Source organism: Ambystoma mexicanum, chromosome 3q (assembly GCF_040938575.1).
Source record: "Ambystoma mexicanum isolate Mex_15411 chromosome 3q, UKY_AmexF1_1, whole genome shotgun sequence".
NCBI classification, from domain to species: domain Eukaryota; kingdom Metazoa; phylum Chordata; class Amphibia; order Caudata; family Ambystomatidae; genus Ambystoma; species Ambystoma mexicanum.
Genome location: NC_090926.1, coordinates 45,958,296 through 45,985,337, shown reverse-complemented (window position 1 = coordinate 45,985,337; position 27,042 = coordinate 45,958,296). Strand labels below are relative to the sequence as shown.

Genomic DNA, 27,042 nt, shown 5'->3' with positions numbered 1-27,042 from the left:
AATTCAACCAATGCGATGTCCGTCGATATGATATCCTCTAGCTGATCTACATCCGAGAATATAGCCATCTCTGACCTTCGATTGAGGTTATATTGGATGGCAGGAGAGGGTTTACAGGCCAACACCAAGGACTGAGAAGCATGTTTTTTACGAGTTAAAGAGTGGGCACCATTAACCAGATCACTTTTGTGCGGGTTGGACCTCTCAACTTGTCTATTGAGGGTGCTTTGCTCCTTGAAGTTACCCAAATCGCTCTCAATAAGACGCATGGGGGCCCCTGAGATGTCCAGAGGAGCTGATATATTGTCCAAACTCGGAAGTGTGCCATGGGAGATTGGAGGGGCACGGAATACCGGTGTCATTATTGGGAGGTTTATTGCAGGATTCTTATCCGGTATGACTACTGGGACCGGCATCAAGTGTTCTGTCGGAAAAGCTCCAGATATATGGAGTTGCTGCTTCACACCTTGATCCCACTCAATGCAAAGTGGTTTAATACCACTGGGTAACTCTCCCACCTGCAAGGGCCCATTTTTGCAGCCTATGGCTACAGGAGCTAGTGCCACATGGCCCGCCATATCAGCGTCCACTGCGGATTTCTACTCTGTGCATATCAATCGCCTTTCCGTTACCTACATTAGTTGGTTTGTTACTTTATGGGTTTTTGGGGATAGTTGAGGAACTTCTCTTTGTGGCTTCAGCATGTATGGTCTTATAGTTGGTAACTTCCTTTACCAGTTCATCCAAAGGAATGTAATCATGCACAGGTTTGAACAAATTATCTCCCCTTTTGTTTGCTTGTGATTGGTGTAAGTATTTTTTCTTAACAGCTTGGGAAGCAATTGAAACGCTCTTTCTGGGCAACATAATTGCCTTGAAAAATTGTTTCGATGTGGAACTCCCTGAGCTCTTGACTAGTTTCTGATTTTTGGTTAATTTCACTGATGCAGTCTTTTTACCTTTAGTGGGGATACCTGGAGTGAATATCGTGTCAGTTTTCTTTTTCCCTACCACAGGGTCAACTGATTCCGACAGATTTAGGGTTGAAGTGCTTAGATTAATCGAGTTGATGTCAGCTGCCGGTCCCTCGTAGATTACCTTATCTATGAATGGTAATGGCATGGTTGTATCAATTTTTCTGCCACAGTATTCAAGTGCTGGTGTTAGAGTGTTATGCTGTTGCTCTATATCAGTTTGGCAAGGAATAGAAGTTACTGTCGCTTTCAGGGTGGTGAGTTGGTGCCAGAGGCCCAATTTAGAATTCAAACTTAACCCCACAGAGTTTTGCCACAAATGCATTTTTTCCAGGTGATCTGCCTGATTATATAGCTTCCTATCTAAGGATTCAAATAATTTGCCAAGTGATTGTATTGCGAGGTTCATTGCCTGTAGTGTGACCTCTGGTAGTTTATCAGTGGACGCCATTTGCGTGGAAGTGTTTACATTATGTGTTACTGCTTCGGGTCTCTGTGGGGTGACATGGATGAAAGAAATAGCTGAATCTGTACTGCTGTAGTTGACATCAGGGAACATGACAGGTTAACCAGACACATTTTCAGGTAATGTTTTAGCTGAAAAAAGGGAGTCATTAGGATCTAACTTAATCATTGCCTCATCAGCTGTGGTTGACTTTATTGACAAATTGGGCTCAGCTATTTTTATTGTTGATGGTACCATGTTTAAACATTGTCCTTGGTGGTTTTCGTTTGAGCGTTTAAGTTTGGTGTCTTGAAGGGCAGCAGTGTTTGAGTGATGGTTGACTTTGCGTGAGCCAAATTCTCTACTCGCAAGGCCTCCTGCCTTCTTCCCATACTCTCATTAGTTGTGGATTGCTGCCCTGTCACGCCTGCAAACTTAGCCGTATGGTTTGAGAGTGTGTCACTGCAGAAGGCTCTGATATCAAAGTTCCTGATTCCACTCGGGGGCGCTCTAAATGCTTTACGATCTTTGCGTCCCAAGGGTGTAGAGCATGAATAACTTGCAGCTCTCGAGCGCACTGCAGTCAGCCGTACGGCTTTATCGCTTACCGGCAGAGCAGGCAGGTTGATACAGGGCATGCTGGTTTTCCATGTGCGGGGAATCATTTCAATGCAACCGCCAGAAGTTGCTGCGAGCAATGGAAGATCTTGTTGCCTCGAATCCGAAGAGGCAAAGAGGTACTTGCAGGTACTTCCGCTTGCTGCACACGCACTGGTGCGTGCGAACAGGCAATTTTGTAGTTTAGCCTGGCAAGTGGGCGTGGCTTAACAGAAGTAAGCAATAGGTAGCCAAATTAACTCTCCAAAGGCTCTAAGTGAGAAAGAAACAGAATGCAATTAATTTCGTTCCTTCACTGAGGAATAGTTCAATGAAATTGTAAGAATAAAGTCTGCAATACCGTGTATGTTCACAACGTTGCAAAGCAAGTCCACAGTGGGGAAAGAACATCCTGAGGCAAAGAGGTACTTCCAGGTACTTCCGCTCGGTGCGCGCGTGCTGGTGCGAATGAACAGGCAATTTTGTAGCTTAGCCTGGCAAGTGGGCGTGTCTTAACAGAAGTAAGCAATAGGGAGCCAAATTAACTCTCCAAAGGCTTGTGTATGTTCACAATGTTGCAAAGCAAGTCCACAGTGGGGAAAGAGCATCCTGAGGTAAAGACGTACTTCCAGGTACTTCTGCTCAGTGCACGCCACTCTTGTTAAGGAGGGAGGTGTCTGGTAACCAGTCATGAATTGTTGCTGCTAAGAGGTGCCATGTGCGGTGGCAAGTTATGCCTCTTAGCATACATGGTGCTGGTTGAGGGATGCAGTTCTGGGCCCAGTCTTGGAATGTAGAAGGCTGATGTACAATGTGTGCCTAGGAAAGCTAGGGGAGTTTTCCCCTAGGGGAACTAGGGGGGTTTTCTAAGTGTAACTGTTGGAGGAAAGTTGGTGGTGGGGTTGGCAAGGGAGTGGATGTGCTCCTTTAGGTATCCACCTAACACACCTATTTTACTAGTAACCAAGATAGGCGCATGTGGAACAGAATCATATGAAACACTAAGAATGTGAATAATAATACATCATACAGAGAGTCTCTGAAGACAACATGGAGTCACTAAGATAGTTGACATGCACCCTGTCTCTAAACTGCTAAATCATATACAAAATGGAGGAATAAGGATTTTGTGCGTGTTAATCATATGCATAGTGTTAGAAAGGGAGCTGAGATACTCCCCATCTCCATTGGGAATGACGGAGTGGAGGTGGCTTGCCTCCCATCGCAAGGATGCTTGCGCGAGCAAAAACATGTGTTCTGGTGCCTGACTGGGTGGATGATGTTTTTCTGTGTTTGTCTTTTTACAGGTGAAGAGAAACTCGACCCCAAACCCTACAGTATCCTCTGGCCACACCGTGCCCAGACCTGCCGTCCGGTCATCTTCTCACCCTGCTCTCTTGCGAGAGGCCTGATCCGCTGCTTCCTGGAGCTACCAGCATCAAGCCTCGACTTCGACTTCTGCCCATCAGGTAATACAGAATGACCTCTCTTGAGAATAGCTTCACCGCTAGTACCACACATTCAGTTCAATCCGAGGGGACACTGACATCGTCACATGCAGTCCTTGTATAAGGCGGATGGCTTTAGCAACATGCGTATAACTGCACTTCTGTTTGCAGTCCCTGATTATGTTCTACTTGTCATGAGTATCATGAGAATTTGTTCAGCACACTGTATACCACTGACTTGGACTCCTGGATGCGAGACCAGGATGATGAGGCAGTGCCCACAGTGTCTATTGCGTTGGTAGAACCAGGTCTTGAGGGCCTATCTGAAGGATAGAGGGTCAGGTATGTTCTTGATCCATTGTGGGGGGGGGCAGTTGCAGACTCTAGAGGTGTATGCAAGAAACACATGACCTCCTGATCGGGAGCGGATGAAGAAGGAGGTAATGTGTAGCTTTCTGGATGAGGGGCGTGTGTTTCAGGAGGGGGTGTGTTGATGACATTCAGATTAGAGGAAAGGACTTCCTTTTTGAGGTAATCACTTTGGGTTCTGTTTTTGTAATATGCATGCTTATGATTGATCTTAATGGTTCATGAGCTCTTCATCAGGCCCTCGGTTTGAGGGTGTTTGCTGCTTGCAAAGACTTTCATCATTGTGACAGAGAACGGTTGTGCAAGGTTTCATGTGAACATACGTAATTTATTTTTGAGAATAATGGAAATCTCGAATGGAATATGAGTAATTTGAAAATATAGAACACATTTGCATTGGAACGAGTACAGAATCAAAAGGGGCAGTCAGAAGTGAATAAGAAGGTCTGCCTCCTGTACCCTCATGAGTTTCAGGCCCCACTTATCCCACTCAAATTCCTTCTTCCTGGGATCCAACAACGATAATACAGGGCTGAAGTCCAGGGTACACGACGGTGGATGGTGTCCACCCACTTCTTTCAGAGGGCGGACACCATCCCCCTGTGTATTTTATTTTTTTTATAATATATTTTATTGATTTTAACATCAATCACCAAGCAATCAAAAACAAAGAAACAAATTCAATAAACATATGCATTCAAAGAGTGAATCAATAATAAAGTATGATTTTAGTCCGATGTTTCCCTTCTATAGCCATCTCCATGTATTCATAAAGCGTATTCTTTGAGGTATCAGAGACTACGGGGAGTCAAGTTACTCCCATTTCCCCCATATTTTGGAAGCTTTAGTGTGGCAGCCCCTTGCTTTGTAGACTCTGTGTTCCAACATTGCACATGCGTCCATATCATCTGCCCACTGATCCAGTGTTGGAGATTCCGGGGCACCCCATTTCTGTGCGATATTTCACTTCATCAGTCCTGCGGCCGTTGCCAGGAGCAGCCCCTCTCATTTGTTCGCTTTGTTTTCATCGGGTTTACCCAGTAGAAGTATTTTAGGGTCTAGTGCTATGTCACGACCTAGTACTCCAGACAGTTCCTTGCAGCATTCACCCCAGAAGGTCTGGATTCGGGGGCATTCCCACAAGATATGTATAAATGTTCTGGTTTCTCTCCCACATGGGAGGCAATACGAGTTTGGGGCACGCCTCCATTTATGTATCATCGTTCTAGGGTAATATATTCTATGCAGGATTTTCCTAGGGTGCATTAGGATCTGGATCCAGTCCTCCGGATCTATGATACCCACATCTTCCTCCCATTTGGATTTAAGGTGAGTATGTTCTGGAGTAGCAAAGGAGGACATGGCGTTATATAATATGGAGGTGCATTTGACAGGGATGTATGCCGGGAATATGTTGCGCTCTATGGGTGTGTTCTCGGGAATGGTCAAGTCTGTCTGTATATGCGTTCGTAGGGCGTGAGCCTGCTGTGTAAAGGGATATTGTTCAGTTGTTTGGAGCTGGAATTTTAGTCGCAGTGTTTCGAATGAGGCCAGTTCGCCGCCCTCCAGGACATCCCGGATCTTAGTGATACCAGCCTTCTCCCATTTGGACCATGGTTTAAGTTTCCCAAGCTCCGACAGGTTGCCATTGTGCCATAACGGTTGTGCGGTAGTAATCTTATCTTTCCAACCCACGAAGGCATGTGCTCGTTTCCAGATCATAGTCACATGTGCTGCCATTGTTTGTGGAGGGGACCTACAAAGGGGTTGATAGAGCAGGTGTAATGGCTCCGTGTTGTGCAGGGCTGCTACTTCCGCCCTTATGTGCGGTAGCTCCCGGTCCCCATGTAGTAGGTCGTTGACCACTGCTAGCTGGGAAGCCCAGTAATACGCTCGAAGGTGGGGCACGCTAATTCCTCCCTCTCTGATTGATCTCTGAAGCGTGGTCAGTGCAATACAGGGTTGACCCCCCCTTATGAGTTCTCTCAGGAGATTGTCAATGCGGTCGAATTCGGGGTCCTGAATCTCAAGTGGGGCGTTTTGCAATATATAGAGAAATCTGGGCAGGGTAATCATCTTGAAAAGGGCGGCTCTGCCCATGAGTGTCAGGGGAAGAAGTTTCCAGTGGTGGACGTCGTCTCTAAAACGGTCCATGATTGGTTGAAGGTTGTGAATTGTATAGCGTGTCAGGTCCCCTGATACCCAAATCCCCAGATATCGAAATCCGCTGGGTTCCACTTTGGATGGGCAATTCTGGGGAATGGCTTGTGTGCCACCCTTCACTGGGAAAAGAATAGATTTGCTCCAGTTGATTTTCAGCCCACTAAATTCACCAAAGCGGACAAGCATCTGTGTCACTATGGGGCAGGTTCGTATCGGGTCGCCCAGATAGATCAAGAGGTCATCAGCGTACAAGGATGCCCTGTCCTCGTTTCCCTCCGGCCATCTGAATCCTGTCCAGTCCTCGCTCTGGCGGAGCCATAAGGCGAGTACCTCTATTGCAAGAGCAAACAGGAGGCGGGACAGGGGGCATCCCTGTCGTGTGCCTTTACCAAGGGGGAAAGGCTCAGAGAGACATCCATTTACCTTCACCTCCACATGTGGATCGGTATATAGGAGTTGTACCCATTCCAGGAAAGTGTCCCCAAAGCCCATTCTCCGCATTGTTTCCCAAAGGCTGTCCCAGCGAACCGAGTCAAACGCCTTCTCAAAATCTATGGCTAGTAATGCAATTGGTTTGTCTATAACTGGGACTCTTTCTAATAGTATGTGGAGGCGTCGTATATTCATACGTGTTGATTTATGTGGCATAAATCCGCATTGTTCTGGATGGACCAAGGAGGCAATGACCACCTATAGGCGGTTCGCTAGGAGTTTGGCAAGGACTTTAGTTTCAGTATTAAGCAATGAAATGGGCCTATAGGAGGCGCATTGCTCCGGTGGTTTCCCCGGCTTGGGAATGACACAATCGTGGCTTTGTGCAAATCCGGTGGGAGGGAACCTTGGTCTCTAGCCCCAAGGAACATTCTATGAAGGTACGGTGCCAGCTTCTCCCTGCCCAGTTTCTTCCAGGTCTCTAACGGGAATCCGTTTGGGCCCGGTATTTTCCCGTACTGTAATTGGGCAATAGCCACAGCAATTTCTGCTTCGGTCAGAGCTGAGTCTAGATATGCTTTTTGTTGTTCCAACAGCTGGGGCAGGGTAATGTCATTCAAGAGGGAGGGGTTCAGTGGAGATATCGGGGTGCCGTACAGAGTGGCATAGAAGTCAGCAGAAGTTTTGCTATTTCGCGATCTTAGTGGCATCTTTTGTCTTGCGGGGTTACAATTTCTCTGACGTGGCATTGGCCCTCATCTCTCCTCTCAAGCCAGGCCAGAATTCTCCCAGCTTTGTCCCCTTGTTCATAGATCCTGGCTCTGGACTCTCGATGGGCGTGTTTAGCGTTGTCTAATTCGATGTTCCGAAGCCTTTCTCCGGCGCTCTTAAAGGATCTGAGGGTCTCAGGGCCTGGGTCAAGAACGTACTTGGCCTCCCAGTGACTCACTTGGGCCTCCGCCTTCACTAGTTCCCGAAGCTGTTCCTTTTTTTTTTGTTTGTCGTCCAGGAGATTATCTCCCCTTTTAGCACTGTTTTATACGCTTCCCAAATAATAACAGGGTCGTCCACCGTGGTAGTATTATTTTCAAAATATTCGTTAGTTGTTTCCGTGAGCCGGTCGACAAACTCGGGGAAGCCCAGATAATAACTCTTCAGTCTCCACAATTTGGGGGGAGCCACGCCCCGCATGCACAATACCATTATCAAGGGTGAGTGGTCTGAAATGCCACGGGGGAGCAGGTCCGCAGCCATCGCCCTATGTATGTCAGTGTTTGGGAGGAGGACGTAGTCCAGTCTGGACATAGAGCCGTGTGCCCCTGAATGAAACGAGTAAGCCTCAGTGTCAGGGTGAAGATGTCACCACACATCTCGGAGGCCCAAGGCCAACGCAAATTTGGCTAAATTAGTCGAGGTGTTCGGGTTGCGGTCCCTAATGTGGGTGCGATCCTTACTGTTGCACATGACATCATTGAGGTCACGCCCTGAGACCCATATGTCAGGTTGATGTTTAGCCATGAGGAAAACCAGGTCCTTTAGTAGCTCCTCCCCGAGCCCCGGTGGAGAGTATACTGATGCAATGGCTAGTGTTTCTTCCCCTAGCGTTCCGATGGCCACCACATAACGCCCCCTGAGATCCCGCTCTACTGTTAATGCCTCAAATGGAAGGCGTTTGTGCATCAGTATGAGTGTCCCTCTGGATCCCATAGTATATCCCGCGTGTAGTGCCACTCGTTAATTGGTTCTCCGAAAGAAGATGCAATTAGTTCTGGCTAAGTATGTTTCATTAAGTAGGGCAATATCTGGGGAGTGTTTGGTCAAGAGTTGCATTACAAGACATCTCTTCATTATGGAGCCCAGCCCATTCACGTTGCATGTGATCAGTTTGAGGGATTTGGGTCGCTCAGGGGATAGTGCATAGGTCAATGTGGGTGCCATTTATATTTTGTAGGGTCAGATTCACAGGTTTGTTCCAAAGGGCCACCATGCGGGAGTTGGTCTCAGAGGGGGTGTATTTCCATCTGGGGGTGACATATGACGGCATGTGTTGATTGGTGTGATTCATTAATCTCGTGAATGCATCTTAACTTTGAATCAATGCAAGAACAACATAAACTATCCCTTCCCCCCACCCCATACTCCACCCCAACATGAAGTACCTGTCGCCCAAACATAAATACAACCTAATTTACTAACGTCGCCCCTCACAAAGGCAGGCGCTCTTTTCAGTCATTCATCTCAAATCTTCTGGTTGGAGAAACTTACCCCAGAAAATAGAGTCTAACAAATTACAAACTCTGTAGGGGAGGGGGGCGGCTCTTTCCTAGGACAACTTACTTTTCCCTCATGCCGTCCTGTGTTGTGGATATAGTCATCAATGTGCGTTCACAACTAGGACTAGCGCAATGTAAAGAGAGGAGGGGGATTCAGATTGCTATACCCAGACTGGTCTGTTACTCATTCTTAGGCCGCTACAGGTGGGTCTGCATCGGGTTGTTGTGGTGGTGGCGGCCTTCGGTCCGGGTAGGGGTGTTGGTTCCCACTTTTATTGTTATGTATGGTCTTCCAGTCTCCTTTGATGTGGGACTCAGCCCATTTCCATGCCTCCTTCGGATCTGTGAAGTGGACCGTCGTGCCCTTATGGTAGATTTTGAGTTGGGCTAGCAATAAGAGGCCATATTTGATGTTCAGTCCCTGGAGTTGTCTTTTAAGCTGGTCAAACGATTGTCTGGCTCTTTGTACTTCTCGTGTATAGTCTGGAAAAAAGGCGATCTTGGAGCCATTATATGTTAGTGTACCTTTAGCATGTGATCTTTGTAGCGGCGCGTCTCGGTCCCTGTAATTGAGGAGTTTCGCAATCACAGTGCGTGGTGGAGCGCCGGGGATGGGTTTGCCGGTGGGCATCCGGTGTGCCCTCTCTATTGAAAAGAATTTTGAGAAGGAGTCTGGTTCGAACATGTCCATGATCCATTCCTCTAGAAACAGCTCCAAGGTCCTTCAGATTTCTCCGGTAGTCCTAGGATTCTTACATTGTTGCGTCTGGAGCATCCCTTTTCCCTCATCGACCCTGTCTTCCATCGATTTCAGCTTTGATTTGACGCCTTCCAGTTGTTGACGCAGCCCTAGCATACCGTCCTCTACATCCGAGGTGCGCTGCTCAGCCTCCCCTGTGCGAGATGTCAGTTTATGTAGGTCATGATGAAGGAGCGAAACGTCCATGCTTATTCCGTCCATTTTCTGGTCCATGGAGGCTTGTGAGTCTGCTATTGCGGCCATGACATCTTTCAAGGACAGTGTGTTATCCATGTCGACAGTAATGGTGCTAGGGCCGGGTTCACTTCTCTCTTGCGTGGATTGCGTCGCAAACTGGTCGATTTTGCTTTGTAGTGTGTCTCTCCTCAATTTATCCTTACCCATGGCAAGTAAGAGTTCCAGGGGGAGCACTTATATGTCCGGATTGTGTGCACTTGGTATTTCGGGGTAATAGTGCCAGGACGTAGCGCGCCTGTCGTGTACTATTTCTTGCTGCACTAATCCAGCAATGTTGCACCCGTGGTTTGTGCTGTTGTTAGTTTGCGTTTGATAAATCTCGGGTTTCCCCCTAGGACGGGTAATCAATGCCTCATTTTCACTCTCCACTGCATATGGTAGTGTACAGTCCACGGGACCGGGGTCCGGTTGTCGTCAGACCTGCATCACCAAGTCTTCTGTGCCGGCTGTGTTTCTCAGCACGGGTTTCAGCGAGGTTTGTTGCTCGTGGTTTATGGTTTTGCTCAGGCTTGCTCTGTTGTAGGCCCAGTGGATTCACTGTATCTCAACAGGTATTCTCCAGTTTCGGGGTCCCCATCCTTGGGTCCGTGGCGGCCGGACCCCAGGCCTCTCGCAGCCTCGCACCGCACTTTACGCTACTTATGCGGTTAGCATTTGCCTTAGGCACACCAACCGGGGGATCATGGAGGATCGGGATACTTTACGCTGTTATGTTCTGTGTGCCGGCGGAGTGTCTGTGGAGGACCAGGGGAGCCACCGCGGGCTATGTTGCCGTTACAGGTAAGTATAGGCTGTTATGTTAGCGGGTAGCCGCACTGGAACCATGCACACAGTTCAGTTGAAAGCGTTGTGCCCCGTGGGTGGTGCACTCCCTCCCGCGTATCAGGCTCTCTCGCAACACACTGTACCTTCAGGCGCGTGGGTTCGGCCCTCCTGGTCTGTTGTTCCTCCTCTGGGGCGGCCGTGTCTGCAGCGGCCTTTGCAGTCTTTAGACCGGGGTTCCCCTTTTTTCAGCTCCCGCGGTCCGTTCCGTCACTCCTGATGCAGGCTGGTTGCGGGGGAGGCACTGCGTTCCGGGTTGGCGTGTCCTCCAGTTTCACTCACTCCGATCTTCCGAATCGGTGGGCGTTTTCAGCTGAGAAGTTCACAGATGTGTGCTCGAGACTTTCCTGTACCTGCTCGGCGATATGTATGGTGGATACCATATAGGGTTCAGGCTGAACGTTTCAGGATTATTTGGTGGCCTACAGAGCTAGGTGGATTCACGTCCGCATCGTCTCGCGGTCGGCCACGCACCCCCCTGGGTATTTTATAGGCAATGCTTAAAATGAGAAACAGTGACTTTGTTTTTTTGAACTTCTGAATTTACTGCCGTCCTCAAGACTCTCGCAGTCCTTCTATCAGTCTGTCCACTCACGTGGAGGAACAAGGAAACACTTCTGCAATTGCACATAAAAACATCATCACCAATGTGCAAAGCAATGAGAAGATGCTCTCATCAGCTGATAACTACCAGAGAAGATGCTGCTAAAAAAAAAAATTAGAGCGCTGACCTGTGATTTCGAAGTTAAAGCTTTTCTGTGTTTTCACTGATGTCAGAGACTATTCCCTTGATATGTTCTGTGAGAGTTTAAAACTATCAACACTGAATTACTGCATGGGGAAACAGTTGAGCATCGTACACCATGCAATATTTTCAGGGCACGGCACCCAAAAATACAAAAGAAGCGGCAGGGCTCTTGGAACAATCTGATTGGCCATAATATTAAATAAAAAGGGCATGGAAAATATTTCAGATTAAACCCTCCAAAGCTATTCAGTCATTTCTGACTGCAAAGATTAAAGTACTGAAGACTGAATGTTCCACAAAGATTCCCGAGAATCTTCAGCTTTATGGACACCAAACACTAAGTTAAAGTTTCCTTGAAAACTTTGGCATTTTCAGAGGGAAATAGAAAATATCACAGTTCAGCATCACTGGCTTGAAACAAACCTAAATGTTGGCTTCACCATCTTGAGCATGAAGCGGCCAATCTCGACCAAGATATAAAGTATGTTTCAAATATTCATCTGTACTGCTAGCCACTTTGCTCTAGCACCTTGAAGCGTCTCTTATGTTAGATGGAATTACCAATAAATATCTCAAACCAAATAACCGGACAGACTCAAGGAATATGGCAAAGTACTACTTTATTCTCAATTTAATGAACCTGGGTAAACTGGCAGACATCGGACTGATGCTCGCACACTCAAACACAAACTTGATTACACAGAGGTCTTATACCCCAATATGCATCATCTATGAAGTCATCCTACGTGGCAAAGTGTAAAACCTATTGATGGGAGGGATTGGTTAGGGGAACATATCTACTTATAGAATATATATATAGGTTAGTATTTCATTGGTTGCCCCTTATCTGTGGGGCATGCCTTGAACTACCTCTAAATACGTATAATACTGATTATAGTGGACAAAATGGCAACGGATTGGTCTGTGCAACATTGTATAGCAGGTTTCCCCATAGATCCACTGATTGGTTAGCCTTCCCACCCATCCTTGGATTTTCGTCTTGATTAGCAGCACGCAAGCGAAACGAAACCCAGGTGCTTGAGTCACATCAGATTATTCCTCACTTTCCCAATTAGTCCATCATCTCTCATCAGTCTGACCATAAGCCAAAGTCTCCTGTCTGTAGTTGACCTTGTAGTCTTCTCTGTGCTGGGACATTCAAGGGAGTGTAAGCACATCACTATCTTCATACACAGCTCAATGAATATCCCTTGTTTTGGACTTCTGCATCACGTGTGAGGAGACTGCAAATTTGTCAATTTAGACCTCCTGCTCAGGTGGCCAGGGGATGGCCATCGCTGTTGGATACAAAACCTGGGTGTGGACAAGTGAGGGAGGATCAGCTGGGTGGAGGGTCCTTGGGTATTGGGAGTGAGGTATCCACGTGCGAGATGCGGTATCCCCCCTCCTACTGATGGCCAATCTACCCTTACAACTCCCACAACCTCTTTAGTTTGCGGTAAAACATCTTCTCTCATTTTCCCACATGTACCATCTACTGGTATAGAGACACAGTATTCTCCCCTTCCCAGTTATAAATCATCATACTCTCCCTCAGCCTTTACAGGGTATTTTCAGTCTCATCCCGTTCCCCCCTCCCCATTTCCAACAAACACTGAGACGAGGAAGATGCAAGTAAGATCAATGAGGATTACCCATAGGAACTACATGGAGATGCAAAAAGAGGCCTTCTACATACCACCATTAGTCTGTCCCATTAATAGAGTCAGGCAAGGTCAGGCACTTGACCACAACTGTGCACACTTGACTACTTGACTCTCCTCTACAGTTTATTAGAAAGAAAGAGCAGGGAAGGAAAAGGGGTACTACACCTTTAAGAACTCACTTACTCAGGACTGAAGGACAGACAGCCCTGACCACACACGTGCAGCCCATTGATAAAGCACAGCTGTATAAAAGCAGACTGCTGAGAGAGCAGAGAGAGGAGTAGTTGGGAGAGCAGAAGGGAGGCTGCGTTTCTGAGACCTGCAGGGGATCCCTTCTCAGTCCCAAGCTAGGTACTGCCAGAATCATTGAGCGAGCTGGGGATGCTCTCCGGACCAGAGAAGCCAAAGAGCAGAGAGCAGCAAGAGTTGGATCCTGGAGGAGAACGGCGTGCCGAGATGATGGCCTGGTGTTTGTGAGGCTAGGGAGCCGTGCCTCCAAGGAGTCAGAGTAAGGCAGCCTGCATCCTGCTGGCAACGGTCAGTGAAGTGCTTGTTCTCTTGAGACCCATGCCAGTCCCAAGGGTGCTTGAGGGGCAGTTGGTGAGACCCTGACCTTAACCCTGCATATCCAGAGGGAGGCTGCCTGTCAACGAGACGCTGCCCGGTGAATTCTGTAAAAGTCAGAGAGAGAAACTCGGGAGCGTGCGTTTGACTGGAGCAGAGCGGGAGAAAGACCCAGTTTGCAAAGCAACATGTAATGGAAAGAGAGAGAAAGCATAAGAAGTACAGAGCGTGTATGAAATAACGGAAATAGGGAAAACAGAAAGGTGCTAGTGGCACTGGAGGAAAGTAAAGCAGAGTAAAGGCATGCGAAGTGTGCAAGAGGCACGAGAAACAAGCGGATGGATAAAGTGTGCACTGTGAAATAAAGGAAGCAGAGTAAAGGCATGTGACGCGTGAAAGAGGCATGAGAAACGAGCAGACGGTTGTCGATAAATATAGACATGTGACTTTATTTGTACATTCAAAAAACCTATTTGCTTTATTTATGTTATATGTTCTATTTTGAATTTTCTTCAAAAACACTCATGTTCAAGTTGTATTGATTTGTTTAAAATATTATTTGTTTTTGTTTACAATTCAGAAAAAATGTTTTGTACATATATGTAAGTGTTTGTTTCAATACAAGTTATTTATTTCCACAGCCCCTTGTGTGTATGTGGGTTTTCCTTCGGGACATTTTCTTTGGGACATTTTCTTTAGGATATATTCCATTAGTAAAACCAACAAAGGTTCCTTGATATAACAAATAGGTCTTACCTTACTCAATGACAAAATCAGGATGAGCCTTTTTCAGTAGCAGTACTATTTTTTCTTGTATCAGTTTACTTTGTGCCCGAGTCTGCTACTCTTCACCACGGGCACACCAAATATTTGGGTGCTGTGAAATAAAGGAAGCAGAGTAAAAGGCATGTGACGCGTGAAAGAGGCACGAGAAACGAGCAGACGGGTGCAAGTGTGCACAGTGAAGAAAAGGGTGCAAGTGTGCACAGTGAAATAAAGAAAACAAAGGAAAGCAAGAAGGGGTGCAGGAAGCACCTGAAAGGGAAAGATTGGAAAGAAAGAAACAGATGGGTGCAATTGTGCACACTGTAAATAGGAACGCATGCCAGAGGCACCATACAGAGGAAATAAAGCAAGGGAAGATGCAAGTGTGCACGATAAAGTAAAGGAAACAAAGGAGAGCAAGAAGGGGTGCAGGTAGCAGCTGAAGGTGAAAGGTTAAAAAGGAAGAACAAGGAATAAGAAGTGGGGTTAAAGGTGAGAGTGGTTGCGCTTTGGACGAGCAAAGAGCACAGCATTCCAAAAGTCTCTGATACTACCCCATGTAAGAACTGTACAGTAAAAGGTTCATCCTGAGTAGGAGAACATTGTTTGTTTAAAGACGAAAGGGGCCTAAGCTTGGGGAAGGGAACCCTGAGAGGCCTAAGACTAATTATGTAAGAAACAAAAGGTACAAAAGGCCCTTAGGGATCCCTCGTGCTATGGAAACAAGGCAATAACCATACGCAAAAAAGATGCACCAGACACGAGGTTCAAATTCCCAATGGTAGGGTTTATTGCAAGCAAAAATAGTCTCAATTGGCCAATTCTGGTCTCACGCCCCACGACGTGAGTTCCTAGACCTCGAGGGACGCAAGAGAGCGAATTACGTACATCAGTTACATATATACAAAATGCATATCATACAATCAGCAATGTCATGTTTAACACCCCCTTTGGTTAGCTTCTTTGAACTCGGGATGACGATGGACATTTCCGACAGGTATGACAATTATGACACTTTCGATGTCTATTCTAGTAACAATGTGCAATTTAGAAAGTGCGGAGGCATCTTTTAGTTGTTGAACAGAACACGGTGGTTATGTTCTTGGAAGCAAGCTGCACACGGGGGAAGAGCCACATTCCATGCTCTGCTATCCATGAGGTACTATTCGTGTCCTGGGAGCCGACACGCTCTGAAGGGTTTTGCGAAGGGGGGCCGTAGGAAGAGCATAATTCAAGCCTTTAGCTGTTTTATTCTAACATATTCTACCATCGTGCGAGACTGGCTGGCAGCTGTGAAGTGATTAAATGCCCTGCAGCTCTCTCCCAAGGCTACAGAGAGGGAGCGTGGGCATTCCTTTCTGGGCTACTCATGAGGAGTTTCAACAAACTCCTCAGTCCCGCGACCTTGTCCTTTCATTTTCAGACAACAATGTTTAACAGTTGAGCAGAGTAAGCAGAATTTGCAAGAATTGCAAGCTGCAAAGCAGTTTAGACAAAAAGCAATGAGCAATGGTTTAACAAGCAAAATGGCGATTCTTGCTACGTTTAAAATGGCCGCTTGTTGGTCAAGCATAGCAGTCTATATTTCTATAAATCGGAGCATAAAACGGTTGGCCTATGGCCATCAAGTTACATCTGTCATTCAAATGAAGGGTATTCACTTTTCCAGATTGACACATACTGACCAGAAGAACTTTGTTTGTTAGCTAAAAGACGGAAGGGACTTAAGCATGGGGACGGGAACCCTGAGAAGTCTAACAAGAGTTAGTAGAACTCACTCAGGACATCGGTCATCTACCTCTGACACGGACAGGAAGTGGTAGGAAGTGGTTCCCTCCATTCTGGAAACATCTTCGATCTCCAGCAGTTTATAACCTCCATAAACCAAAACATACCACATTGTTGGCATGCTATGGTAAAAGACAATGGGGTGACATGGAGGAAACCATAACACATCTTTGGGAAGGGCTCAAGCCATTGGGCCTCATTACGACCCAGGCGGTAAGTTACCGCCTGGGCCGTGACTTTACCACCATGGCGTAAACTACGTTTACGCCATGGTGGTTGGCGGACTTACCGCCCCATTCCGACCTTGGCGGGGCGGTAAGTCCCCAATCCCCATTTACCCTTCCCCATTCCCATTTTTGCCCCATAGGGTATAATGGGAGTGGGGAAGGCGTTAATTACGCCACCGTAAATTACGGTGGCGTAATTAACTCCATGGTCCCTTAGCGCCATGGATTTTAACACCTGCTATAAGCAGGTGTTAAAAGCGCCATGGCGCTAAGGGACCTCGTACTCGGGCGGTAAGGGTCGGCGCTGTTAACGCTGCCGTTAACCCCTTACCGCCTGGGTCGTAATGAGGCCCATTGTCTAATATTTATTTATTTAAATGCATTTTCTGTGGTTTTATAGCATGTCAGAGTGTATGCAAACCCTGTTTAAGAGCGCTGTAAGAATAAGATGATGATGATGGGGCAGGGATAAGGACAGGAGAAGGAATTGAGCCAATGATGGCAGTGTCCAGTGGGATGGGGCAGAAGAAGGATGGAGGTCTGCCACATTTACCTGACTGCATATCCTTGGTTCCTTACAGAGATTTTCACGTTTTCTTGACAGAAATGTAATTTGACGAAATCAATCTGGTGCCAAGCAGCAAACTTTAGGAACAACCGCTCACTCATGGTTGGCTGGTCCGAGGGCTCTGGAAGGCAATAGCGATGGATGCTGGATCTAATGCATGCAGATCCAGGGTCCCAGAGACCAATATGCACAGGTCTCAGGAGGATAGCTCAGAGGCAACTTTCTTGCCTTAGAAGCAAGACGACACAGAGCAACACAGGTTTTATCCCCGGGTATGCGCTTAGAAACCTCTGGGTATTAATCGCGTTACGAATAACCTATCATATCATAAGGCATTTAATCTTAAAGGTATTTCTATCCTTTACCCCCAGCCAATGGAGGGAATGTTGAGCAGTTGTAACATGGTCATACTTCCTTAGACCAGCATTTAATCACATGGCAGTATTTGGAGTAACTTGTACCCTTGATATGCTGGATCAAGCTAGCCCAGCATAGAACGAATTGGGCATTCATTTAGGTGGGAGTTTGCAATGGCTTCCACCACTGCAGCACTGTCTTTCACAGGAAGATATGGGAGAATATTCCTGGGTAGAATGATTTGGTAGAAGCAGGATGGATTTTTATACATTTCATCTGAAAACCAAGACAAAACACTGAATTCATAAGCACACTTAGGATATGAACAGGGGCATCCGTGATAAAGATATCATTAGGAAAAAAGGGAAGTTGAAGCGAGAGGCGGTTCACACTATTGGTGATCGGAAGACCAAGAAGTAGAATCTTAGTTTTACCCTCGTTCAACAGAAGGCAGCTTTTCTTCACTCAAGCTTGTATATCTTCTAGGCAAGGGCTCTGCTGAGAGAGATATTCAAGAGGGTCCCTCAGCCTAATGATAAGCTGGGCAATTGAACTTGTGGGAACGAAGTTAAAGGTTTGTGCAAATAAATCGTTGGGCTTCTTGAAACAAAATGAAAGGCAGCAGAAGAAGGCCAACAGTTGGGGAGCTGGGACGGTGTTCAAGAGAGTTGGCGTGCTTACTGAGGAGAACGAGGGTGGAGTGAGAGCGAGAGGGAGAGGGGAGGTGGAAAGAGGAGTTTGCTGTCCAGTGCAACTTAATTTGTCACCTTGCAAGAGAGGCTCCTTACACAGAGCCTGCTTGGGGATATAGGAAGCATCCTGCTGGTAGATCAAGACACTGGAACTAGGGAAATTTGATAGCTTTCTGAGGACCACCTACCCAGACCCTTCAGAGAACCAACAACCTGAGAAAGTAAAACGCCCAAGCCTGTTGTGGGCTCACATCTGCGAAGAATAAACACAAGCCTGTATTGTTCTCTTCACCAGGAGGATGACCCGCGGCTGGTGGGTGAGAATAACTACAGTCTAAAAAGCACCAATGTGAGGGGGAGAAATATCTCCTGTAATCTGTTTTGAGCATCTCCTCAATCCAGGGAGAGTGATACGTTTTGGCTAAAAGTGTGGGTTTAGGGCGATCCAAGACCAAGGGAGGCCCAAACTTGCAGCCTGAGACTTAGTCAGTCCAAGATATAAGCAATAATAGATGTAAGCCTATAAGCTGTGGCATCGCTGGGCTCCCGTGATCTAAAATAAAGGACCGATGTACACCAGGTCCTCCTTACTATAGAATCATATGCTGATTTGTGTTAAGCCTCCATCGTGACCCTGTGAGCCAGTTCCTCCATCATGTATCCTTGAAGGTCGAGCCCTGGGGGTGAGGTGAACTCGTAGGAGGGGCATTAGGGACTTTGGGAGGGAAAAGCAAAGCGGTTCTAGAAGCCTAATACACCTTACTCACATTATAGTGGTTTCCCTTCTCTTCCTGTGCGCAGTTTGCATAGTTCTGTGAATAGGGCCATGCATTTTCTGTTTCTCCCTTTGTTTACCCAAAGGCATTTGTCCAATTCATCCGACAGTATCAATAAAGCTGGTCTGGCAAACCCCACATCTGAACTGCGTTGACCTTTCTTTTCCAACCGGCTCCCATTGCAAAGACAGTACCAAAAACATTATAAGCCTGATTTATGAATTGTTGCACTGGAGCAAGCAAGGAGCTGCCGTTAAGCATCTCATATTCACCGGTCTTATATCAGACGTACGGATCCTGAAATTGAAGTGAACTGCAGATGCCAAGAGCATCTCTGGGATGCTCTTGAGAAAATGTACGTGAATCACATTTGCGCCGTAGCATCTCAAAGATGCTCCAGGCATGTAGAGATTTGCTCTAGTTTTAGGCTTTAGGAATAAGGTATAAGGTAGCTGTTGTAGATCCGAGATGCTCATGGGTATCTCTTTTTTTTAAATGTAATATTGTGTGATACAATTTGCATCAAACCTTCTACATATGCATATCTGTAAAATGTTTAAGAAGAAACAACATAAAAAAATGATCAACTGTCTCTACATTTCTCAAAAATATGTATACATGTAACTTTTTTCAATTTCCATCCATAACCTGGTGATTGCTAAAATGGATGATATTTGGGTACCCGCTAAACAACGGGCCCAACATTGCTATGTTTGAATTGTTTCCAAGTTCTACACAAATCCCCATGGGTATTTAAAATGGGTATCTTCAAGACTCTCACAGATGTGTAATACATGGCGAGCGTCTTCATGCATATATTTCAATTTGCAGACCCTGCAATATCTGCTTTCACGATGAACCCCATACCAGGGTTGACATACCGCTAGTGTGGGCATTACATTCATCCTTCGGTACATGAAGATTCTCCTCCATTCGGCCAATGGAAATAGTACCAGATACCTTTTTGGTTTAAGATGGCTGAAGTATAGTCCAAAGAAGCCACACAGTGTCCTCAGGCTTGATGCGTGCTGTTGATTTTTGCACCAGTCTCATTCCTTGACTTTTTGAGTCTGCTCATACTTCAATGTCGAGTAGTCATTGCTCCAATCGAGAGTCCACCCAATTTCTTCAAAAATATGTTTTTTTATGTTCTGAAGTCGCTTAAGGATTTTTGTTTATCCCGCATTAAATCAGCATTGCGTTGATCGCACTTTGCTTGTAAGACAGTATGAGTCCTTGGAAACTATACCCAGCTGTCTTCATAGCATATCTCTTCATTGTAGTCAGCAAGGTCAATGCACTTCGGTTTTTGCTGTATCGCAAGTTCTTGTTGCTTGTTTTGTTCAGAATGTCAGATCTCTAATATACATAGGATTGAATCTGCTCAATCTCACCAGTTTTTGTTCTTATAACTTTTAGTTGCCGAATTTTGAAACCCACATGCTTGACCTTATTTTTTAAAATGTTATTTGTAAAAAGTTCTGTTCATGTGACAAATCAACTTCCAGGGTGCCAGTTGTGCAGTGTTGAATATCGATAAAAGGGACTGCCCAGTCAAGGTTGTATCAAAAATATCTACTTTATTTATATCACAACCAACAGTTCTAGCAACACTACGAAATACAACCTGCCCTGTAAAAGAATGCAGTGGAGAAACAGTATTAAAGAAGGAAAAAGGATGCACTCTGGATACTGACGGGAGGGTAGTCGGTATGATTGATAATCACAACAGTTTAATGTTTCTTGGCTTGAGCACAAAGCGAGCAATGGTTCTTAATAGGTCTTTAGGGGCCTTACAGAAAGGACCAGGGAGACAGAACCACAATGTACCTTGTGCTTCAGGTGTTTTTGGTACTAGAGAGGGTTGAGTCAGCTTCAGGGTGCTTTGCAGGCTTCTGTGACAGAGTTCAAGATGGGAGTCAGCTGTGGGTATCAGGTGGCAAGACGGTTCGGTGAGCAAAGCTGGACGAACGGTTTCAGGCAAGCCTACACAGCAGATCAGGGTCAGGAATCATTGCCTCAGTGCTGCTCGGACGTTCTGAAGCACTGGTTGAGACGTCTCGGATGTCTTTAAGCGAATGTGGCTTGACAACGGTCAGCGTTGCAGTCAGTTGCAGCTCGAGGAACCCGACTGGCTTAAAAATTTCCTTTAAGGCAGACGTGGAAGATGCTTGTCAAGGCACTTATCCCAGCTTCTTCAATGGGCTTGTGTAGTCCTTTAAGGTGGAGCGCCCAAGGCTGAGGAGTGTGTTGCAGGCAGCTGCCTTTCCTAGGATGTAGGTTCAAAGACGTTCTGGCACTTTCTATCCTGGAAGCTTGCTGTAGAGCCTAGCAGAACATGCTGTGTGCTGGCTGAGTACCAGTTCTGGAGTGGCTGGAGGGTCCTCTGAGTTCATTATCTCCCTCTGTTCCCTGGGCGAAGTTAAGGGGAGGGATATTGCTTCCCTCTTTGGATGTTCCTTCACTGGAAGAAGCTTTAAGGCTGACTGCACCTTCAACCAGGGTCCAAAGATGAGTTCTTCTTTCCTACTTCTTGTGAAGTCTGCAGATAATCTGCCAATAGAGGGGCTCAGCCCTCTTTTAAAGCCAAGTGGGCCACAGTGATTGGTGTAGACTAAGCCTACCTTAATGAACCAATCCTAGGGTCCCTACCAACAATCTCCTGTATGCATGATGTCATAACCGGAGTACCTTGCAACTGGAAAGGTCAAAGGGTGAAAACCTGTGAGGTCCCACCCATCTTCTTTTCTGTTGTTGATCAAATAGTCTCTCAGGTTATTGGATCTCTCTGTGTTTCCTGATTACAGTGGCAGGTCTGCTTTGAAGCTATGGTGAGACTAGACTCTCTGCCTCCTGCAAACCACATTCTCATACCATATGAATGGGGTCCCCCTACTTGGGTAGCCTACTGCAAACACACAGTCCTAGACATGTCAGCTCACTGTTATTTATACATATATGAAAGGTTGTTTGGTTTCCTGTCTCCTTTGTTAACATCTACAGCCAGGCTTCATGTGGACCTTTTTGAAGTACCATCTAATTGGTATGATAATCGCTGCCGCCAGCTGCAGGGCCAAACAAAAGAGAAGGGCCGATCCATGAAGCCTTTGGTAGTTAATCAGACTGACCATGGCAGGAGGAAGCTTGGCCCTCTCCTTTCCTGGAGATGACATAGTGTACTCCTGGCTCTCACATTCGCACTAAATATGACAATGAGGACTGGCCCTGTGAGCTATGTCCCCCCCAGAGTGCACAGGTCTATGTGTTTGTCACGATGTGAAAATTGGAAAAGTGTGGATTAGCCTCGCATATTTTCGTGAGGTTGGTCTACCATCATTCCATTTAATGAAACATTTAAAAAAAGCCCAGGCAAGCGCACACCCACTGTGCGGATGCGCGAATTCCTGCAGCATATTGGAACACAGCCTTAACACTCCTGTTTAGTCCCACTGCTATATGCTCTAGTGTTATTATGTTGGCGGCGTATGCAAACCACGGGACAGCCACTGTACCCATTTTTTGTGGAACGTTATTGAGTAATTTAAGGGCTTCCGGTAGGTCTGCTATGAAAGGATTGAACAACATGGGAGCCAACACACAAACTGCCTTACACGTCTGTATGTGCCACCTCATTTGTGAAGGCTCCATACAGTCAATCTCACTTGGACCGCAGTAGCAATGTGCTGTTGCATTAACACGTTTAGAAGTCCCTTTGATATGTTCCATCTTTTCGTTTTGTCCCTCATGAGGATTGGTTTATGGTGTCAAAGGTCGTGGCAGAATCTATAAATAAGGCGTATAGGGGAGGGTTGTCTCTAAGTGCTCCCGGCATCTACAGATTTGCTCCAGCTTTAGGCTTTGTGAATCAGGTGTGCGGTAAGGAGTGTACATCTGAGATGCTCATCGGTATCTCTTTGTGAAACAGGTCAAATGGCTGAAAGATATCTCACAAGTGTGAAGGGAATGGAGGGGATGGCAATGTTTGAGCATGCGGAATGCATCTCAAAATGAATGGCACATTTGCTCTTTTTATTCTGGACAGGAACTCCACAGTTCTAACTGTAGACCATTGTATTCACTGAAACCCCTGGTTGTTCTAAAGCTTTAAGTACACACTGATGTACTCTCACTCTTTGTGTGAGCATCCGTTCTTAGTTGGGTGACCCTTCTACCGTGGGATCCAGTGTGCCCCGAAATGACCTAGAACTCAAACCCTCTACCCAATACCTGCGGGAGATTAGCTGCTCCTGCTTCTGCCACAGGTTACAGGTGCACAGGTGCGCGGGGAGGAATTAATTACTCAGCATGGGCAAGTGCACACAAGCCATGGTGCTATGCAGAGCGCAGGGAGGTAAAATGGCTGAACTCAGATGACTGTCGCAGACAATACATGGACACTTGTCCATGGGCCACTTGAAGGCACCCCTGCTCTATGGTCAAAATCTAGCTGAAGCCTGGAGGGAGGGGGATTTTGCAGAGAGACATCATTTTTCGAAAAAAAACATTGCTTCTTTTATTTTGATATAGTAGAAACGAAAAATTATTGGAAGGCGAGTAAAATGGATTGAAGAGTTACAGTACATATGTCCAGCATTAAAAGAACCTAGGTAACGTTTGATGAGCAAGTTTATCCTCTGCTTTGAGGGCTTTCAGAAGGCTTGCTAGCTTGAGATCTTCTGCCTCAGCTGATGGCTCTCTATAGGCCATTGTTTCCACAGCGATCAGCCAGCAACTGAATGAACACTGGCCTCGAAGGTTTGCAGTTGGGAGTCCCAACCTCTGCGCAGCAGAAGGAATGGTAACACCAGGAGGACTTAAGGAAGACCTCTGCACCTGTGATGGTGGCTTTCCAGTGCACTTGATCTTCGGGTTCTTCTGCGGCCTAGCACCCGCCAGCCCCCAGACCTCGCCAGTGCAAAGGGCCCTGGCGGATGTTTGGCAGCGCCGGAGATCCAGGAGCAAAGGGGATGCAGCAGAGTGGTCCCCGTAGACAGCGTGCTGCTCTGGAAGTGCTTTCCCTGTTGCAGGAGGTGCCCTGTTGCCATGTGGTGTCAGTGGTGGTAGAGATGATGGCGAGGGCATGTACGATTAATGTGCCTATTGTTGTAGTTGGCATCAAAAGGAGGCACAATGTGAGTGCAAAGTGACAAGTTGCTCTAGCCGTGCTTCCCAAGACTTTAGTGCATCCCCATTAATGTAGAGGAATTCTAAGGTGCATGTGTAGTCAATGCTTAGAGCACAGTTTGGAAAAAGGACAGGTTTTTGAAGGGGTGATACTGTAAGGGTATCAATGCTTCTCGAAAGGAAGCCTGGCCTGTGTGCATGTGTTGACATAAAATCAACTGTTATTTCTTCGGTTGTGCCAAAAAACATGATATCTTCACTTCTTCTGTGTTTGCCATTTATTTGAATAATATACTATAATGTCGTTTGATCTTTAATACAAATAATGTGCCCAACCCTCACTCTCTGTGTATTTAAACAGTGGGGTACGCCCCCCTTCTCACCGGGCCCTGCAGTCTCATTCCCTGGAGGGCGAGACCACAGAGTGAAATTAAAAAAAAATATATATATATATATATATATTTCTTATTTTTTCTTTTTTTTCAAGGGAGGAAAGAAAAAGCAGGACAGGGGGAGCCCTGGACAAGGGCGGCTCGTCCATAATGGGTTAGGGGCATCGACCCAGCGTCCGCTGCATCCATTATGGAGGAGCTAGCCCAGTAAACACTGAGCGCTCCCTCATCTGCTTTTTCCAGCAGAGGGAACGGGAGCGCTCCTGGGCTGGTTGAACTGTCAAAGGGAAACAGAGTTTCCCTTTGACAGTTCAGTTCCCCAGCCCCACATGCTGGCTGGGGATCTGCATGTCTGTATGTTCGAGGGGGAGCTCCTGCACCTCCTTGCAGATACAGACAGAGCAGGCTGGAGGGGCATTTCAGTGTGTGGGTGTGTGTGTGTGTTCCGTGGAGCAGATTTTGGCAAGGGGGGGGGAGAGGGTTGTACAACAAAGCCATTTTAAAAATGCCTTTGTTGCACAATCCCCCTACCCACCTGACAAAATCAGCTCTCCTTCTGAGGTGCCATGGAGCCCAGAGGACAAGGATGGGTATTTTTTTACTGGACATCTACCATAGATGTCCAGTAAAAAATAGCATGCTTTCCGCCTGCGACACCCACTGCTTTGCACACAAAAATAATCACTTTGATTGTGTGTGTGTTAGTCGCTGTGAGACGCAGGAGACAGGGTTGCTATCTTTTACTGGACATCTATTATCGATGTCCGGTAAAAAATACCATGCCCCCCCCATGGACCGTCCAATGCCTCGCATACGCACATAATCACAGTGATTTTGTGAGTGTGTTAGGGGCTGTGGGGACCAGGGGACAGGGATGGTATCTTTTTAGTGGACATTTATCATGGATATCCTGTAACAAAATAACATGCCTGCCCCCTGGGTAAATTGTTTGGCTTTTTACCCAATTCTTTTTAAAAGTATGCTCTAAAATGCAACATTTTAACCAATTACTTTTTATTAAATCCCGGGGGGAACCCCCCCTGACCTCCCTTCATTGATTCGGGCTCTCTCACTATGCTCGGTACCTATGACATATCTGGGGGAAATATTTATGTCCCTCCACCTAAAGAATTCACCATCTGCCACAAGCACTGGGACTCTGATGGGAGCCGGATGGGGTGAGTCCAGGGACTGTGGTGGGAGAAGGATGCAGGGAGCCATTGTATAGTGGTGGGAGCAGTGGGGGGGCACGGACATTGATGGAAGCAGGGTGGGGAGAGCCCAGGGTCTGTGGTGGGCTGGGTGAGAGCCCAGGCACTGGGCTAGAAGTGGGATGAGGGAGCCCAGAGACTGTGATGATAGCAGGTGTGGGAGCAAGGGACTATACTGGGAGTAGGGTGCAGTGACAGTGCGCAAGTATTCATAGCCATTTGGACATTGCTGGGGGGGGCAGCCTGCCCACATTTTGCTCTGGGGGGAGCAGCCAAAAAGCTGTTATGTGTACCTCTCCCTGCTTTCTCAGGTTTGGTCATCTACATTGTTTGATTTTGATGTTATGTGTCTTTCTCTCTGCTTTCTCATGTTTGGTCATCACCAGTGACGTACCTATCTCTGCTTTCTCAGGTTTGGTCGTCCCCAGTGACTGACTTGACTGACTTTGCTGTAATGTGTACTTTTCGGCGATTTCTGAGGTTTAGTCGTTCCCAGTGACTGACTTTGCTGTTATGTGTACTTCTCTCTACTTTCTCAGATTTGGCCATCCCCAGTGACTGACTTTGCTGTTATGTGTCTTTTTCTCTGCTTTCTCAGGTTTGGTCATTCACAGTTAACAATATTGTTGGTATGAGTCTTTCTCTATGCTTTCTCAGGTTGGGTCATCCCCAGTGATTGACCTTGCTGTTATGTGTCTTTCCCTCTGCTTTCTCTGGTTTGGTCATCCCCAGTGACTGACTTTGCTGTTCGGTGTCATTCTATCTGCTTTCTCATGTTTGGTCATCCCCAGTGACTGACTTTGCTGTTAAGTCACTTTCTCTCTGCTTTCTTGGATTTGGTCATTCACAGTGACAGACATTGTTGGTCTGTGTCTTTCTGCTTTCTCTGGTTTGGTCATCCCCAGTGACTGACATTGCTGTTATTTGTCTTTCTCTCTGCTTTCTCGGGTTTGGTCATCCCAAGTGACTGACTTTGCTGTTATGTGTACTTCTCTCTACTTTCTCTGGTTTGGTCATCCCCAGTGACTGACTTTGCTGTTCTGTGTACTTCTCTCTGCTTTCTTGGGTTTGGTCATCCCCAGTGACTGACTTTGCTGTTATGTGTCTTTCTCTCTGCTTTCTCGGGTTTGGTCATCCCCAGTGACTGACTTTGCTGTAATGTGTCTTTCTCTCTGCTTTCTCGGGTTTGGTCATTCACAGTTAACAACATTGTTGGTATGAGTCTTTCTCTATGCTTTTTCAGGTTTGGTCATCCCCAGTGATTGACCTTGCTGTTATTTGTCTTTCCCTCTGCTTTCTCGGGTTCGGTCATCCCCAGTGACTGACTTTGCTGTTATGTGTACTCTCTCTACTTTCTCAGGTTTGGTCATCCCCAGTGACTGACTTTGCTGTTCTGTGTCATTCTATCTGCTTTCTCAGGTTTGGTCATCCCCAGTGACTGCCTTTGCTGTTATGTGTCTTTCTCTCTGCTTTCTCGGGTTTGGTCATCCCCAGTGACTGACTTTGCTGTAATGTGTACTTCTCTCTACTTTCTCTGGTTTGGTCATCCCCAGTGACTGACTTTGCTGTTCTGTGTACTTCTCTCTGCTTTCTCCGGTTTGGTCATTCCCAGTGACTGACTTTGCTGTTATGTGTCATTCTCT

General features: G+C 46.5%; 1 protein-coding gene across 2 annotated transcripts in view; it reads left to right on the top strand.

Moving 5' to 3' along the window:
- The window catches only part of CARD10 (caspase recruitment domain family member 10), a 356,289-nt gene that overhangs the window by 306,552 nt on the left and 22,695 nt on the right, over positions 1–27,042 (top strand). For both annotated transcript variants that reach the window (XM_069653039.1, XM_069653038.1), the window contains exon 20: positions 3,324–3,485. In XM_069653039.1, coding sequence (XP_069509140.1) covers positions 3,324–3,485 — 162 coding nt within the window. The remainder of the gene's footprint in view (positions 1–3,323; positions 3,486–27,042) is intronic.